Below are 19,676 nucleotides of genomic sequence, written 5' to 3' on the forward strand. Positions count from 1 at the left end.
CCCTTAGATGTACAACTCTCATCTCAGAAATGCTGTGGACTATCAATGCAAGCAGAGATTTGGACTAAATGGTTAAATGGGAAGAAATAGCTCTCCAGCCACAACCATCTCAGGGTTTTAATAATTATATAAAGAGAATTATAAAGTGAAAATAATATTTAAAAACAGGGATTGGGAGTGTATGGTTCCACTGCCCCTATCCATACAGAGATTCTCCAACCAATTTCCTGTTTGAAGGTATCAGTTGTGTTTCTATTAGGGAAGGTTTTTTTTCCTAATAATGTCTTCCAAAATGTTGATATTAAAATCTGAATTGAAAAAATTTGAGAGGAAAAGAAATTTTCACTGACACCTAGGGATCTGAAGTATGGGTAGTCACATGGAAAAGACGAAGGATACGCTGCCGGATCTCCTTTGTCTTCACTCCATAAACAATAGGGTTGAGCACAGGAGGAACAAGCAAGTAGGTGTTGGCCATAATGACGGGCAGGAGGGAGTCATGCCGTTTCCCAAAGCGGTGTACCATAGATAACCCAATGAAAGGTACATAGAATATGAAAACAGCACACACATGAGAGACACAAGTGCCAAATGCCTTTGCCTGGGCTTCACGTGTCAAGCCCAACACAGTCTTGAGGATAAGCAGATATGACAAGGAGATGAGAAGTGAGTCCAGGCCAATGGCAGAGATGATGACAATGAGGCCATAGATGATATTGACACGGATGTCAGCACAAGCCAGCTTCATGACATCTTGGTGTAGGCAGTAGGAATGGGAAAGAATGTTGGAGCGGCAGAAAGGCAGCCGTTTGATGAAGATAGGCAGGGGTGCCATAAGTGAAGTACCCCGTACCACAGCAGCCATGCCAATCTTGGTAACACGAGGCAATGTTAGCACAGTGGCATGGCGTAGTGGGTGACAAATGGCCACATAGCGGTCAAAGGCCATGGCCAGCAGTACAGTGGACTCCATGCCAGATAAGGAGTGGATGGCAAACATCTGTAGAAGACAAGCATCAAACTGGATGGTAGTGGAATTGAACCAGAAGATGGCCATCATTCTGGGCATAGATGAAGTAGAAATAAGTATGTCAAGGCCAGAAAGCATGCAAAGAAAAATATACATGGGTTCATGTAGTCTGTGCTCAGTCCGCACAATGCAGATGACTGTCAGGTTACCTAGCACAGCAATAAGGTAGAGGGAGCATAATGGGAAGGCCAACCAGAACTGAGCTTTTTCCAAGCCTGGAAGGCCTATTAGAATGAAATATGTGGCACTAGATTCACTGCCATTGGGGTCCACCATAGTGAAGAAGAGGAGCCTCAACCAGTGCCAAGCAGGTACAGGCTGGAATACATAAATAAGCCATTGTCAGATACTCCAGGATCCCAAAACCATGCTTCCTTCCCTCCACCCTGATGTCCTATTCTCTTATCTAACTCTAATTTCATTGCCTATCTAAACTCTGATTCTATTCTAAACTCAATCTAACCACTATTTGTAACTCAAGGCCCAGTCCTAATTACTAATCCCACCTCTATATTCAATCCTGAAAACAAGTAAAATACTAAAACAAAAATTCTAAGCATATTTTACATCATTTAGTTCACAAAAAATAGGCTATTAACTGACTATACAGACTTAGATGATATTTTTATGTTGTCCCATAATTTCCTCTACCCTGTCCTACCCTTATGCTCCCCTATGTTCAGTACCAACTGTAATTCTATCATTAGGCTATCTTTAAAACTAATTATAATCCAAATATAGCAATACTAACACAAATCAACATGGTAACCTAATCTTAGCACTAATCCTAATGATGTCTCTCATTCTAACCTTTACTCAGACTTTAACATTAATCTAATGCTTAATTCTGGAAGCTATTTCAAACTTGATCTAAAACTTAATAATACCTATTTTATTATGATAATCCCTAATCCAGTTTTAAAAACTGACAAACTAACTTCATTCTAAACTCTGACTCTATACTTTACTCCTGTCCAATGTCCATCCAGAGTCTTACATTGTCCAGACTATCCAGTTTGTATCATAAAAGGAACAATAGCTGTAGTGGATGCCACTGGTATATCACTCAGATCCCCTCCACCAAACCAATGCACCTATATTTGCAGTGGGTGTGGAGTACTAAAGGCTCACAGTTCTCCCTTTCTCCAGAAAATTATCCTTGATCAAATGAGAGGCACTTCACCCAGAAGTTATGCTATACTCGGCCCCCTCAACCCCAGGACACATCTAGAGGTCAATGACTGCCTGACATAAAGGTGCAAAGAGCTAGTCGCCTTGCCTCCAGGTGGGACCTAAGCTGTGATGCAATGAGTACTTCAGAGCTTTCTGAGCAACCAGACTTTGCTGAGACCACAGCCTTGCTTAGCTTTCTCTCCCTTGTCTATCCTGCCTGTCTCACCCCTCTTCTCAGGACAGTAGTTTGTCAATACATCACTTAAACAAGAATTACCATCTCAAGCTCTGTGTCTAGGGGACCCACCAAGCTTAAAAGAGAGGGACTGACACAGAAGACTAAACCTGAAAGATGATGATGGCATTAGAAGCACTGCAGAAATAATCAATCCTATAGCAGGGGGTTGCTATCCCCAAATTTGGCTACAAAAGTGATGACTATAACTAGAGATTGTTGAGATGGGAAATGTCAGATGAGTTTTCTCAGATCTTATCTCTCTGTTGAAACAATTAGAGAGTTAACTAACTTCCTTCATCCGTTCCTTTTTTCCATCCACAAATATTCATGTGCTTCTATGACTTACTAGATTATATAAATTTACACTTGTTATATATATGAAAATATGCTTGGCTATAATCTGGAAACTAGCTATCTCCTCTTCCCATAATGGAAATAGTGCCACTTATTGCTAGGATATATTTAAGATAGTTTTATCTTGGGAGGAAAAAAGAAAAGGTTAGATTCCTAAGATCTTGAAACTGGAATGGGGGTTACCAGAGAGCAGGTGAGTGTGAGCCATTTGTAACTCAAAGCCCAGACTAATCACTAATCTCACCTCTAAAATCAGTCCTGAAAAGAAGTGAAATACTAAGACAAGTCACCAGACAGCAGTTGACTGTAAAGAAGAGTGCATGGCCAGCATCAGGAAGGACTTACACCATTCACTGGGTTCAGAATGCGTCAATAATCTTTGTTTCACCATTGAACTATCCCACAGGGGTTCCTTCACACCAGACAGAGAGCAAAACACTGAGAGCATGGGTTTTTGAAAGATTAATTCCAACTGCTGGAGGGAAAAGGTATAAGGAGCCATATTTAGCCTAGAAAATCAGGCAAAGAAGCCAAAGTCATCAGTGTCTGAAATCCTCTGTACTGACCTCTCTAACCTATGACACTATGAGCAGTTCTCTCCTTAAAACTCTCCCTCCTCCTCCTACTGCTCCTCATCTTTCTCTGATCATCTGTTCTTAGTCTCCTTTCTGGACCTGCAGACTCCTCTGCTTGACCCTTATGCATATTTTTAGACAATAATGCTCTCAGAATTTTATCCTTAGTTCCCCTCTTGTTCTATACCCTCTACCCTGGCCATCCCATCCCCTTCAATAAATCTATTTGTCACGTAAAACTATTGATTCCCAAATCTGCTTAGCAAGCTTGAATTGTCTTTTGTGATCCAGATTCATAATTCTAAAGTCTTACTGAAAGGAATCACCTGTCTCTCAGGCATATTCAACTCTCCCTGTCCAAAAATCAAAAGCTTTGAACTCAGTCCTGGATTCAAATCCTGGTGGATAACTTCATTAGCTATGCCATCTGGGCAAATCATTTAACCTTTATAAGCCTCAGTTTCCCCATCTGTAAAATGAGGATAATAGTGACTGCCTAATAGAGGTCAGTGTTAGTATTAAATGAAACAATGAGTATAAAGCGTTTAACACAATACCTGACACAAAGTAAAGGTGCAAATAATTACATCTATCATTGTTAACCGTTTTCTTACAGTGTTTCCTTTTTTTCTGTGGGGTGGCCTGAACAGCCACACAAGCTCAGAGGCTCTATTCTGACTGCCATGTCTCCAGTGCCACCTTCTTCATCTGCACAATCCCAACAATCTTCCCACCAAATGAAATCAGCTATCTATTGCTTAAAAAAATACCTCTCAAAGTTCCAAATTAATTCTAGAAAAAAGACTCAACTGTTAGATTGTGGCAAAAAGTCTATCTTCCAGCATTTGCCCTAGGTTTTTCTCCCGTCACTGCTGACCATGACCCCTGTGCTCCAGCCATATTAGAATGCATGTTGTTTCATGAAGGTGGCACTGATTCCCATGCTTCTGTGTCTTTTTCTCTTGTTTACTTCTCATTCCTTTGTCAAGATCTTCCCAGATCCCCTTCCTGGACTTCCCACTGAGAAAATCTTATTCATCTTTCACATCCTGGTTTACTGTCTCCCTCCTATGCTGTTTGCTAACTTCTACCCCTGGGTAGAATTAAATGCTTCCTGCCCTGTGTTCCCAAAGAACTTTATTTAGGTCTCTTTTCATGCATTTACAGTCTTGAACTATAATTATTTCTATATTTATTTTGCCTGAATTATGGATTCCTGAATGGCAGGGACCATACCATATTTATTAATTAGTATGCAGTTAACATTTATTGAAAATGAAAGTGAGTTTTATCAAAAGAAGAATCCCTCAATAGACATCTAATGAGGATAGCACAGGCAAGGAGGTAGGAAGGACTGCCCGTTGTATGAACTATAGATTTTGGAGAAGAATGAAAGAATATTTGGAAGGTCAGTGCAGGGTAGTCCTAATTTTAGAACAAGAATCTTTACAGTCAAACAGAAAAGGCCTTTATTACCCAGGGAAGCAGAGGGCATGAAAGGATACGTGGAGAACAAAGCAGGTGCACAGCCTTGGCTCTACATAAATGCAAAGTAGACATGCAGCACAGTTTATGCCCGAGAGACAGGGTGACCTAGGATGCCCCCTCTGGAGACATCAGCAAGAAAGCTCTGCTACTCCAGGAGGCCAGATATCTATAGCATCCAAAAATTTCACATGAATAGACATGGTAGAACAGGATCACCATGTTCCACCTTAGGAAACATTAGGAAATAATCATTGGATTGGCATATTCCAACCTATTACCTCTAAGGGTCAAATCTGGGGTTAGAAATGCAAGTCTCAGCTCAAAATAAGTGGAGGACAGTAACAACCTTACAGCGCTGCTGCAAAATTATGAGATAAGGCATGTCAAAGGGTGCTGTAAAACCTATATCACAATATGTGAAGCACTTTTAAATTTTTTCCATTAAAATGGGAAACAAGGTTCCTGAAAACATACAGTTCCCAAAAACTTTTCATTTTCCCCATTTGTCACCTAAATCACCACTCCACCTCAGGCACATACTCATACACACATACACAGTAGCTAGCAGCCCATCTCTCTCAACGGCAAAGGATAAGCACTGATGTGGAGACATCAGACAAGGAGAAGACTCAGCTGTCTGGGAGAGAGATGCCTCAGCAGTATAAAGTGGGCAGCTACTGCTGGGGAAAATATCAGGCTGGGCCACAGAAACTTCAGCAAGAGAAAAAGGAAGGGATGGTAGGGAGACCAGCCAGAAGGCCCAAGCACTGAAGCATCCCAATCTCCCACAGTCCTGCCAGGAGGCAGGCAGAGGGAACAGATATCATCTGGTCTGAGTGGCTGTTGGTAATTAGAACCATTTGCATGTACTCAGAGAACATTTGGAACTCTGGGGGAAATAGGAACTAAATCACTCTAGTTTGAAAGTAAAACACACTCAAGAAAAAATAAACAAAGAAAGTATTTTTTCTTTCCTTTCCCTAACCCCAGGGAATAGGCTTGGGACTTTCTTTGAAAAAGAAAAAGTCACACTATCTCAGCAAGTCACAGGCGCGCCTTGGAGAACTGTGAAGGACATCTCGGCCCTTTCTTGAGGATGGAGGGAGCAGAAGCCACAACTACACAGAGGAGAAATACACTTTGAAGTCTCCAATTCTCCTCATTCCCTCCCCCTGGCCTCCAGGACTCTGTCCCCCAGTGCCAGCTCAGCCCCCATGACCAGCCCACCCTCACACTCTTCCCAGACCTCTCTGAACATCCTCCTTCTCAGAAACACATGGAAAAGCAGTCAGGGAGGTAGACCAGGGGCCATGAGCTCTATTTCTTCTGAGCCAAGAGAACAACAATGAGGTCACTCCCAAAACTGATTTTATTGCTTTTTATGATAAAAATAGAAATCACTGAGATCCTACCAAATGCTGGATGCTGTAAAAATATTATCTCTAACCTAAGAAAATTCTACATGATAGGAATTCTATGTATCTTTATATATATCTGAGAAAACTGAAGTCCCACAGGATTAAAAAGTGCTCCCAGGGTTTAATAGCTGACTGGTAAAGCAGAACTGGACTAATAGCTGGACCAATACCAAGGTCTGTACATTTTCCCCTATTCTAGGCTGCCCTTAATTGTTGTTGCACCTTCTGAAAGCAATAAAATCTACCTGAGAAGCAGGGTAGAAGGGCTTGGTAAGTAGGATACCTTACCCAGGTAGACCCTTGGAAGGGAACTTAAAAGGGCAGTAAAGAGGACCCTCCCGGACTAAGACTTGGGCATTCTCCTTTTAGCCCCAACTCCTCTGGCTGTGACTTTGGGCAGTCCCTACAATGGAGATTTAAAAACTTTATCCTCTACCCTTCTTATATGATTAGAGCCTCTCATTAACCTGTATTATTAATCCTATTTGACTGATAAGGATGCTGATAGTTTATTAGAGACTTACGGGTTAAGTGTCTGACTTCAGCTCAGGTCATGATCTTGTGATTCATGAGTTTGAACCCCACATCGGGCTCTCTGCTGTCAGCATTAAGCCCGCTTTGAATCTTCTGTTCCTCTCACTCTCTACCCCTCGCCCACTTGTGTGCACTCACGTGCTCCCTCTCTCAAAAATAAATATTTAGAAAAAAAAGAAAAGGAATGGACCAATGGTTTATAAGGTCCATTTTAATGCTATCTCCAAGAAATCCACACTTTGAGGACCTGTGAGTCTAGAGGCCCTCTCCAGGACTCAGGAAACCTGACCAGCTCTCCCCACTTAGGTGCAGCAAGGAAGGGGAACAAACAGGGAATGGGAGAAGGGTTTCATGGTCATTACCATTGTTGGGGATAAACACATACAATGCTCCATGCTTAGAGCAGCGGTGTTGGGGCCTCAGGTGCCCTTGCCAGCCTCTGCGGGAACATCTGGAAGATAATGTCCTTAGAGGGAGCCCAGAACACCTGGGGGCCTCTGGATCCTACTCTCAGGCCCAGAGAGAAAAGGCAAACTTCAGGGCAATGCTGCGGTGGGCAAGAACTGCGGGAGCTCATCACTCAGTTCAGGAGGGGGGGTTCCTTCCTTAATCCTCCATGTGTGTGGTAGCCCCAGAATCACTTCTATCTCAGGTCATCCTTATCTTCTGTCCCCCTACCTCTTTTGGATTTGATAAAGCAGATGAACCTTTGTAGTGTCCAACATTCATTTTAGAAGGGTCAAAATGAGAATAGACTTTGCACTTTCTCATTTTTCTAATTCAAAAAAAGTAGAGTGAGGCTCCCAGCTCTGTTCTATTCACTAGAGGCAGTGTGGGCCTCCAAAATCACCCCCAAACAGAGCTCCAGGGATTCAGGGCCCTGCCCCTCCCCTTCCCAAGTAGGATCAGAGTCTCTAAAAGTCCCACAGAGCTGCAAAGCTTGACCTGGTAATCAGTGTCCAGCAGAACTACTTTGTTGCCTACACACAGGGAAACATGGTGCAGTGAAAAAGCCTGATCTGGGACTTTGATTGGTACACTCATGTTTTTTCAGTAATTATTGACTGACTGACTGACTGACTGACTACCAGGTACCAGAATCTGCACTAAACACTGGAGATAATGAGACACAGAGTAAACAAGGCACACAGTAAACAATGCAGGGGTGGGGAGAAATGAAGACAAATTATGCAGCTATCACAAGTTGTGATAAATGCTAGGATAGGGGTAAGTACAAGAGCCTGGGAGCAAAGCAGACAGTAGCTTACCAAATTTTCAGGTTCAGAGAGCTTCCCTGAGGAGGTAACCTGTGAGCCAAGACTTGAGGGGCCAGTCATGGTTAACCAGGCAGGGTTGGGAATATGGGGACAGCAGCATTCAGAGATAAAACAGCAGATAAAAGAGAAAAGATGGCTGTTTTCAGGGAGCTCATACACTAGGAGGGCAATAACAAATAAGCAAGAACATATCAGATAAAGATAAGTACACTAAAGATAAAATAGAGTGATAAGATAGAAAAGGACAGGGGAGAGGAACCCATATTTGAGATGCAGGTCACTGGAAGCCTCTCTGAGGTGATGATGTATGAGCTGAGAGCTGTATGATAGGAACATGCCAGACATTCTGACATCTAGGGAAAGAGCAGATGAGGCAACAAAAGGAAAAGGTCTTCTATTCTGGTGGTTCACAGATCAGAAAGAAAGTCAGCATGGCCAGAGTACTGAGAGCTCAGGAGAATTTTGGAAAGTGAGGTCAGAGAGGAGGGCAGGGGCCAGATCACGGAGGGGCTTGCAGGATATGGCAAAGGGCTTTGATTTAATTGAGGGGGCTGGGGGAACTAAAGCAACAAATTGGACCTAATTTGTCGTTAAAAGTGCATACTGACAAATTCGAAGACCCAGAGAGAAGGAGTACATACCTTGTTAGGAAAGCTGCACGTGGTTCAGTGGGGCCAGGGAACAGAGTGCAAGGCAGGGGAAGTCACAGTGTAGACAGTAATCCACTTTTTAAATGGAATAAAGACTGGACCCTGCCCCTAGGCACACACAGAGTCAAGACCAGAGCCCTAGGAGGATCTTGAAGTCCCAATATCAGCCACACTCTGTATCAGCCATACTCTGACTTCTGATGCAGAGTACAGAATGAGCCCCTACCCCCAACACAAACTGAACTTCAACCACACTAACAAACTAGAACTGGTCCTGTGAATACATGGACAGACCCCAGTTGAACTCTAACCCAGTCCCAACCCAGTCTGTTCTTCATTCACCTTCATTTAGGACAGCTCCTGCCAGGATCTAAATGGGGACTCCAGTAAACTGATCACTTTTTATAGTACCTGAAAATTACCCACAGGCAGCAGCTAACACTGTCCATGCTTCCCTTCACCTCACATAGAAACTGCTAACACTGTCCTTTGAGTCAGGAGCCTCCTTTATTCTTCCTGGCTCCACCCCCATACTTCATTTCATCACAGCCTGGTTTCTCCTTCACTTGGAAAATCTAATGGGAAATCCCCAACTACAAGAAACCCACACACCTGCACATATCCCCTGGTCTCCTACACTCACCTCAACGCACTGAAGGAACGTGTGTCTTTTCCTCTAGTCCTCTTCCTGAAGAGGCTGCCACTCTCTGTCTCCACCCTCTCCTTTGGGCCTCCCTGGTTGGGTATTTATTCTCTGTCTTACCTCCTCCCTCCTTCTGCTTCTCCCTTCTGGTGGAGGGAGTGCTTCCCAGAGGGTCTTTGAGCAGGTACCTCTCAGTAGCCAACTGTAGGTCTGGTGTCCTTCTTGGCTTCTGTGTCCTGGGAAAGTGTACCTCAGGGTATGGGGAAGGAGAGGCAGTGGGTAGACAGGGTCTCTAGAGTCCTCCCCAGATGGGCCCTGTGCCAGCTGGGCTATTGGCCAGTTCCCAGTGAAAAGTTAGACAGGGGGATGAGTAAGGGAAGGCTAGAAGAAATTCATTTGTGTGGCCATGACCTTTGTGAGGGGTTTTTCTCTTTCTTCCCAGGCTCATCAAACTCAGCCAGAGGAAAAGCAGAATAAGCTTTCAGTGAGGTCCCATGATTAAGTATGAGCTCCTTTTCTTCTTGAAGCTTTCTCTGTACGATGCCTTCTTCCCATTGGTGGCCCCTGCTTGGGTCCTTGCTAAGTCTGGATCCCAATGGACCCATCTACCTTTCCCCAAAGCTACATTTTCTTTGTCTAACAGGCTCTGCACCCTGTGTCTAGCTAACTCATAACATGGATCCCTGGGGACCATACTATCTTGCACTCCCTGGCTTTGGGTTTCTGAATCTCTGGCTGAGGAAATAAGATGTGATTTCCTTAAACCTCCCCTATCTCCAACACCAGCCATATAATACCAATGCCATCTTGTTTCTCTATTAAGGGCAAAAAATAGTGAGAGAACATTTATAAAACTAGAGAACAATTTTAATGTGAAACTAAATACCTTGAATATTTAAATAAGTTTTTTAAAAGTCACGGGAACAAAAGGTATGACACAGGGAATATAGCCAATGATGTAATAGTGGTGCATGGTGACAGATGATAGCTACATTTGTGGTAAGAACAGCACAACATAGAGATGCTGAATCACCATGTTGTATACCTGAAACTAATTAAACATTGTATGTCAACTATACTCAAATAAAAAAAAATTTTTTTAAGTCTATAAATAAAGCAAAGTGAATTTTAGCTAGTTTCTCCTTGTTTTCTACTTATCAGCTTTACACCACTGTGTTAAATTTACAACACAGAGCATGCTAACTCAAACTATGCAAAAACAGACTATGTTAAATCAGGCCATTCCATCTTGAACCACATCAAAACTAGTGATGACAAGAGCTCCAGGTGCCCTGTGGAATCTGTAGCCTGACACTCACTGCCATCCCCCTTGAACTATCTTTGCTGTTTTCCTCAACGTCCCAAACTTTGACTATGTGAAGACTTAAAATATATATACATCCATACTGTGGCCAAAATGGAGTATCAAGAAGCAACATCCACCTGAAGGAACCAAGAAATGGATGATATACGTACACAATGGTTTACAAGACAGTAAGCATCAGGCAATGAAGGAGAGTAAGCCCTGAGACATGGGAAACAAGTAAGGTGAAACCCGGGGGTTTCCCCAGCTTACTGCCCTAAAAAAGCTTCATTGCAGCACAGGGGAGGAGAACCTAGGCAGAGTCCAGAGGACACCCTAAGTTAAGGAAATGGAGGCAAAGAGTTCAGGAAGATCAAGCCAGCTAGACTGGAAGAGAAAGTATCAAAGATGAAAGAGCTACACAGAGAGAGAAGTCTAGAGATGTAGAGGGTCTTCCTTCAACTGAGGTACTGATCAACACATGCAGGTGAGCAAGCTACCTAAAGATGGGGAAAGAGCTCCCTGAAAATATTAAAGGTAGCACTATCCAGTACTTACACAGAGTCAAGGACAGTGACTGTTTCCACCAGCCAGACTGAAAAACTTCAAGATTCACAGGGCACTGCATACAGAATGCAACAGGACCTTTTCTCAGTAGTGGAGAATAATGAACCTCAGACTGAGCACTGCTCTAGTCCCACCCAACAAATCTTTAAAGCAAGACCCAAATGATCAAACTATGTACAAGTAACTTGACTGATTGCCTGAACAAAGCATAAGAATACCTACCGGGCTACAAAAATATGTAGCACCAAAGAAAAATTTGCAATGTCTCGCAGGTGATCAAATTACCAGACATGCAAAGAAGAAAAATGACCCAAAATGAAGAGAATAATTAAACTGATCCAGAACTGAAACAGATATTAGAACTACACAATGAAGACATTAAGATGATAATTAGAACTGCATTAAATGGATTACAAATTTAAGTAGAAACATGAAAAATATTTTTTTACAATTGAAATCACACTTCTAGGGATAAAAACTACAATGTATGAGATGTGAAACTCACTGGATGAGGGTATACTGTGGAAAAAATGATTAGTAAACTTGAAGACATAGCATTAGAAACTATTCAAAATGAAACACAGATAAAAAAATAATATTTAAAAAACAAATACAGGGGCACCTGTGTGGCTCAGTCAGTTAAGCATCAGATTTCAGCTCAGGTCATAAGATTATGATCTCATTGTTCATGGGTTCGAGCCCCGCGATGGGCTCTGTGCTGACAGCTCAGAGACCGGAACCTGCTTCAGATTGTGTGTCTCCCTCTCTCTCTGCCCCTCCCCCACTCATGCTCTGTTTGTCTGTTTCTCAAAAATAAATAAATGTTAAAAAAAACTTTAAAATAAGTAAATAAAAAACAAACACAGACTCATTAAGCAATGGGACAATTTCAAGTGGCCAAATTATATGTAATTGGAGTTCTTGGTGTGGGGAGGGGGAGGGATTACAAAAAATAGCAGCCAAAAGTTTTCCAAATTTGATGCAACTATAAATTCACAGATGCAAGAAGCTCAAGATAAAGATGCTTTAAGTATAAAAAAGCTGAAATAATTCATTATCAGCAGACCACATTACAAGTTATATGATAAATTCTTCGGAGTGCCTGGGTGGCTCAGTCAGTTAAGGATCCGACTCCAGCTCAGTTCACAATCTCACAGTTCAGAAGTTCGAGCCCCTCATCAGGCTCTGTGCTGACAGCTCAGAGCCTGGAGCCTGCTTCGGATTCTGTGTCTCCCTCTGTCTCTGCCCCTCCCCTGCTTGCACTCTGCCTCTCTCTCTCTCTCAAAAATTAATAAACATTAAAAAAAGAAAAACAAAGAAAAAGAAACTCTTCAAGCAGAGAAAAATAATACCAAATAGAAATAATGGGCATCTACAGGGAGAAATGCAGACTGGTGAAAATTGTAACAACATGGGTAAATACATAAAGTTGTTTTCTTACTATTCAAACCTCTTTGAAGATAATTGACTGTTAACAAAACTAAATAATTTTCTGTTGGATTTATAAAATAAATAAAAGCAAAATGTACAAACACAGCACAAAGTTTGGGAGGAGACGAATGGGAATACAGTATTGTAAAATTCTTCTTCTACACATTGAATGGTTAAATGAAAGTAGGCTGTGATAAGATATATTATAAATGCTAAAGCACCATTAAAATAACAAAACAGTGACAGCTAATAAACAATAAAAGGAGATAAAACAGAACCACTGAAAGTATTCAGTTAATCAAAAAGAAAGAAAAGCAAAAGGGGGGAAAACAGATGGTACAAAGAGAAAATGGGATACCGTAAGTAAAATACAGATGTCATCAAATCAGATAAAAATGTAAGATCTGACAATATGCTGTCGACAAGGCACTCCAAACAAAAGGACACAAATAGATGAAAAGTAATGAATGGGGAAAAATATATACCATGATTACACTAATCACAAGAAAGCTAAAATGGTTTTATTAACATCAGACAATGTACATTTCAGAGTAACGTATATTACCACAAATAAAGAAGGCCACTTCATAATGATAAAAGATTAATTCATTAAGAAGAAATTTAAAAATGCTAAATATTTAGGTACCTGTTAAGAAAATTTCAAAATATTTGAAGCAAAAGTGATATAATTACATGAATAAATAGACAAATATAAAATTATAGCTAAATATTTCAATATCTCTCTCAAGAATTGATAGAACATACTTAATAGTAAAAAACTAGATATTTTCCCCCCAAGATCACAGGATAGGTATCACTTGTAGTCACAATGTCCTGTCATTTCTTATCAATACAATAACAAACAAACAGATTAAGTAAATGTATGCAAATTGAAATGAAAGAGGTAAAACTGTCTTTATTCACAAACAATATGATCATCTATGTAGAAAAATCTAATGAAATATACAAAAAAACTTGTAGAAATGATTGAGTTTAGCAAAGTGCAAGATTCAGGGTTAATATAAAGAAATCAGTTACAGTTCTCTATACTAACATAATGGATGACCATAAATTTTAACTAAAAAATACCATTTATAATAGCATCAAAATATAAAATACAGATAAATTTGGTGAAAGACATGATAAATCTGTACAATGAAAACTACAAAACATTTCTGAAAGAAACCAAAGACCCTAAAACTGAAGATATATACTTTGTTCATGAGTTAGAAGACACTAATTAACAATGTTAATTCTCTCTAAATTCACCTATATTAATGCAGTACAATTCAAATCAAAATTCTAAAAGACTATTTTATATAAATGTTTAAACTGCTGCTAAAATTCCCATGAAAGACCACCTTTGAAAATAAGGAACAAAGGGAAAGGATTGACAATACCGATTACAAGATTTCTTATAAAGCTGCAGTAGTCAAAACAATGTGGTATTGACATAAAAATAGAAAAATAGGCCAATGAATCAGTCCAGAATTAGACCCCACACATATATAGATAAATGATTTTCTACACTATATACAAAAGCTAACACAAAATAGATCACAGAGCTAAATGTAAAACCTAAAACTATAATGCTTCTAGGGGGAAAAAGAATAATGTTTTTTGTGTATGTGTGACTGTGGTGATGAGTTTTTAGATATGACATCAGAAGTGTGTGCTATGAGGGGCACCTGGGTGGCTCAGTAGGTTAAGCATCCAACTTTGGCTCAGGTCCTGATCTCTCAGTTCATGGGTTGGAGCCCCGCGTCAGGCTCTGTGCTGACTGCTCAGAGCCTGGAGCCTGCTTCGGATTTCAGATTCTGTGTCTCCCTCTCTCTCTCTGCCTTTCCTTGTTCATGCTCTGTTTCTCTCTCTCTCTCTCTCTCTCTCTCTCTCTCTCTCTCTCCCAAAAATAAATAAGCATTAAAAACTTTTTTTAAAAAAGTGTGTGCTATGAAACAACAACTTGATAAACTGGACTTCACCAGTTAGAATGTTTGATGTTTTATAAAGATGCTTAAGAGAAGTAAAAGACAAGTCACAGACTGGGGGAAATGTAAAGTATATACCTGATAAAGGACTTACATGCAACATATATTTTAAAAAATTCAAACTCAACAATAACAAAACAAACAACCCAATGGAAAAGTGGCAATGATTTACAGATGGCAAATAAACACATGAAGAGATGCCAACATCACTATTTATTAGGGTAATACAAATTGAATCACAATGAGATACTACTACAGATCTACTAAAATGGCTAAAATAAAAAATACAGACTACACCAAATGTAGGCTAAGATGCCAAAAAAGTATCAGTCCCATACACTATTAGTGGAAATGTAAAATGGTACAACCATTCTGGAAGACAGTTTGGCAGTTAAAAAGTTAAATATATACCTCCAGTATGATCTAGCCATTTCATTCCTAAATATTTACACAGGAGGGAAAAAAAACCACATGTCCATACAAAGACTTATATGTTCATAGCAGCTGTATTTGTTTCCAATTCTGGAAACATCCTAAATGTCCAACAACAGGTGAATGGATAAACAAACTATGGCATAATTATATAATAGAATGTTACCTAGCAGTAAAAAGAATTAAGTTACTTATACATGCTGCAACATGGATGAATCTCAAAATAATTGTGCTGAGTAAAATAAGCCAGGCAAGAAAAGGAGTACATATTGTATGATTCTATTTATATAAAACTCTAGAAAATGCAAACTAATGTAGCATAAAGCATTTCAGTGGTTGCCTGGGAACTGGAGCAGGGAGTGACCAAGAGAGATGGTAATGAAGGATTTTAAAAAGGGTATAAGGAAACTTTTGGGGGTAATGAGTATGTTCACTATCTTGACTGTGGTGTGGTTTTATGGGTGTGTACATGTCAAAACTTATCAAACTGTACACTTTTTTAATTTTGTAAGTTTATTTATTTTGAGAGAGAGAGACAGAGAGACAGAGAGAGTGAGCAGGGGAAGGGCAGAGAGAGAGGGAGAGAGAGAATCCCAAGCAGGCTCTGTGCTCACAAACTGTGAGATCATGACCTGAGCCGAAACCAAGAGCCAAAACGAAGTCAGACACTTAACTGACCTTAACCAACTAAGCCACCCAGATGCCCCTCAAACTGTATACTTTAAATGTGTGCCATTTATTGTATATCAATTACACATCACTAAACTATTAAACATTAAACTAAATACAGCTGAAGGCTGGAGGCAGAAAACACCTAAGTTCCTGTACCACAGGTCTTACATGGTTGAAATGTCCAAGGTCAGATGCTATGGCAGCCATGGAGGTGTGACATTCAAATCTCCTTCACAAAAGCCTGCTGCTGGGGGCACAGCTGATTAACAGTGCCGGCTGCTGCCTCTCTGGCTCTACCACCATGTAAGCAGAAAGGTCACACTTGTACAGGCTACCCCCAGCAAATGACTTAGTACTGACTCATTCCTGCCAATGTCGGAGTCTTCCAAGGAGCACCCTTTGCTTGGGGATGCTTCTTCGGCCTGAACAAAACTTCCTCAGAACCACACTTCTGAACCAACACATTTCCTGGAAACAGGAATCCAAGATCTAGTTAGATATCTAGAAGCTGACAGCCCGATGGATTGGATGCTCCAATCACGGAGACATTCAACAAGATCCTAATCCTTCCAGATTTGGCAGGGATTGAAGGCCCTAAGGAGGTTATTCTGCTCACCTGCCACCCTGTGAGAACATATGGAGGACCCGTGAACGGATCTCCTTGGTTTTGGCTCCATAGACAACAGGGTTGACCACAGGTGGTAGTAGCAAATAGATATTAGCCATAATCACATGGAGCAGGGAGGTAGGGCCCCCCAGCCTGTGCACCACTGAGAGCCCAATGAGGGGCACATAGAAGACCAGGACAGCACAGAGATGGGAGATGCAGGTACTGAAAGCCTTGAGTGCTGCCCCCTGAGAAGCCAGCTCCAACACAGTCTTCAGGATAAGAACGTAGGAGAAGCCAATGAAGAGGGAGTCCACACCCATGACTGAGAGGATAATGAAGAGTCCATATACTACATTGACCCTGGTGTCAGAACAGGACAACTTCATAATATCTTGGTGCAGACAGAAGGAGTGTGTGACCATATGTGTTTGGCAGTATGACAACCGCTTCAGGATGAAGGGCAGAGGGAAGAAGAAAACAAATCCCCTGGTCAGGGCAGCTAGTCCAATCTTGGCCACAGTAGGCCCTGTGAGCACAGAAGCATGCCGCAGTGGATGACAGATGGCCACAAAGCGGTCAAAAGCCATAGCCAGCAGGACAGCTGACTCCATGGCTGACAGAGCATGGATAAGGAACATCTGGGCCAGACAAACATTGAATCCTATCTCCTGGATGCCTGTCAGGAAGAGGCTGGCCATCTTGGGCATGGTGACAGAAGACAGGACTAGGTCAATAGTGGAAAGCATGGCCAGGAAGAGGTACATGGGCTCATGCAGACGCCTTTCCACACGGATGATGAGGACAATGGCCAGGTTTCCCAGGGTGGCCATGGCATACATAAAGCACAGGGGGAAAGCCAGCCAAAAGTGTATGTCACGCCCCAGGCCAGGGATTCCCACCAGCAGGAAGTATGCTGGATGGACCAGAGTTCCATTTGGAGTGGCCCTGACAGGAACCAAGAGCTGAGGCTTCTGCATGCCAGGTCCAGGGTCTACATCAGGGAAAAGAAGAAACAGCATTAAGTCATAACTCAGGAGAGAAAGGACTTACAAGGAAGGGCACTGGAGTCATGATGGTAGCAAACGGAAGATTAAATACTTGCAATTCTGAACTCCAGCCTCTCTGTGCTCTGATTCTCTTTACACTCACTTCCCTGGAGATCCCATTGTGTCAGTGTGTGACGGCCCACTCAGAAAACATGCAACAGCTCTTCTTTGCCAGAGCCAAAGCTGTGGACTGGGACACTGCTCTTAACTACTTCTCCAACACAGCAGACCTGCCCAGAAGGTTCCACACTGACCCTAGCTCTTCTAGTGCACATGAGGTTACGGTTGGTTTGGGTCCAGAGTGTGAGGCTTAGCCTGCAGTTGCCTTTAAGACTCACCCTAGTCTGATTTATGGCAGAAAGCAGGGTTTCGGTCTGGTACTGGCTTCAAGAGACAGACTTGTGTTTAGGCCTGAGGAGCATTTCTCAAACTTCCCTGAAAGACTCATCTGAAGCAGTTATTGAGAAGACGATCCCCCATGTCTCACTCCAGGCCCAGAGAATCAGAATTTCCAGGGCAGGAAGTCGAGGAATCTGATTAAGGACAGTATCCCTTCTCCCCTGGTGATTTTTGTTTTAATCAAAGAAATTTGTGGAAAGCAGTTCTGGTGTTCTGGGAGGTAGGGAGATGGGGCTAAAGAAAGATTATCATTTTCAGCCCCCAACAAAGAATAGAACAGAATTTTTCATCAGGATCTCTGGACACCTGCATGACAGTCAGTCCCACATTGTGCTTGGGTGGGGTATGACACGGAAACCAGATGCAGCTGAGACGTGGAAAGAAAAGCAGTCCATGCTGCTGCTGGTGCTAGGGGGTGAACACAGGCACATCCCCCCTTTCTGCCACTCCTCTCCCTGGTGATCACATAACCACCAGGCTCAACTTCCTTTCTCTCACATACAACCCTGTGCTAAGCTTCTGTCCTGAAAACCAACCCTATAACCTGCTGCCTCCTCATTTTTCTACTTGGATAGCCTATGGGCTTACGCTCATCTCGTCCCAAATAGAACCTCTTCCAAATCCAGTTCAGGGCAGCTACTCCCATCTTTATTTTTCTTCTTTTACCTCCACACGTGATTTTACTTTTCCAACTACTCTATGATGACCTCTCCTCATTTAATACACCCGCCTTCCCTCCCAACCTCATTATATCATCCACTCTGCTCTTATTATGAAATGAGCTTTCTAACTCACCCCCCTGCCTCTACACCCAGATATTTCAATCTACCTTCTGCATCACTGCCATCTAAACAGCAAAACCAGACATGTCAGGCTCTGTCTAGCAAGTTACTGGTGGCTCCCATAGCCCTCTAAGTTGAAACCACTTGGGCTGCATTCAAGGCCCTTTACTGGGTGGCTCCGACTTCACTTTACAGCCCAGCTTCTCAATTTCCTTTTTCATTACTAATCACCACTACCACACATGTATTTGTCCCACACACATAATTTCCTTGGATAAATTCATTCCCCTTGCCTTGTTTCTTCAGTGAAGTGTAGGAGGCTGGAACCGAGGATTCCTTCCTGGCTCAAGCGATAGACAAAGTTTGGAATGGGCCTCACAGTGTTTGAAGAAAATCCTGTCTGGGTAGATCACTGAACAAGGTCTGGGAGCCCGGGCCGCTGTAATCTGGGAAGTGCGCGCGCAGACAGACCTCTCCAAGCAGCCAAGCAAGCTGAGCAGAGGCCGGCTTCCCCCAGCAATGAATTGTGGCTGGATCTCCTGGTCTAGCTCCCCGCTCTGGGCTGAGCCTGGCTCACTCACCAATAGTGCCTCCGCCCAAGGCCACCGCGCAAATATAGTTTCTCCGGAGCTCTGGGGAGCGTGAGGGATGATGAAGGATGAATTCCTCGGGGCTCCCTAAGAAGCCGCACTTCACTCAGGCAGCCAAGGAAAACTGCGCCCTAAACTCCTACCCAAAGTAGCTTCGCTCTATTACCATTTATCCTAAGGCTCAGGAGACTGAAGGGAAGGCAAGTGCCATGGGATAGAGAAGGGATGATCTGGGCTGGAAAAAAAGGAGCAACTGAACGGAGGCAACAGCATGCACCAGAAAGCGCACAGCCGCTGATAATCTTGCTCAGGCTCCCAAATTCCCTATCCAAGGGTGGTGGGGGAGCACACGGTGAAGCCTCTTGCTTCTTGATGCTGCCCCCTCGTGGTCTGGTGGGGAAGCTGCAGCCTCGCGGATGATGGGCTGTGGCTCTGAGGATGACTCTTCAAGGACCAAGGACCTAACTCCTTGGTCT

General features: G+C 42.4%; 2 protein-coding genes across 2 annotated transcripts; both read right to left on the reverse strand.

Moving 5' to 3' along the window:
• Positions 1-352: 352 nt before the first annotated feature.
• Positions 353-1,306, reverse strand: OR51E1 (olfactory receptor family 51 subfamily E member 1). Its single transcript, XM_060607826.3, has one exon. The coding sequence runs from the start codon at positions 1,304-1,306 to the stop codon at positions 353-355; it is 954 nt and encodes a 317-aa protein (XP_060463809.2).
• Positions 1,307-15,869: 14,563 nt separating this feature from the next.
• OR51D1 (olfactory receptor family 51 subfamily D member 1) lies at positions 15,870-17,388 on the reverse strand. The gene has a single exon (XM_060607825.2). The coding sequence runs from the start codon at positions 17,358-17,360 to the stop codon at positions 16,386-16,388; it is 975 nt and encodes a 324-aa protein (XP_060463808.2). The 5' UTR covers positions 17,361-17,388; the 3' UTR covers positions 15,870-16,385.
• Positions 17,389-19,676: the final 2,288 nt, after the last annotated feature.

Source organism: Panthera onca, chromosome D1 (assembly GCF_046562875.1).
Source record: "Panthera onca isolate mPanOnc1 chromosome D1, mPanOnc1 haplotype 2, whole genome shotgun sequence".
Lineage (NCBI taxonomy): Eukaryota > Metazoa > Chordata > Mammalia > Carnivora > Felidae > Panthera > Panthera onca.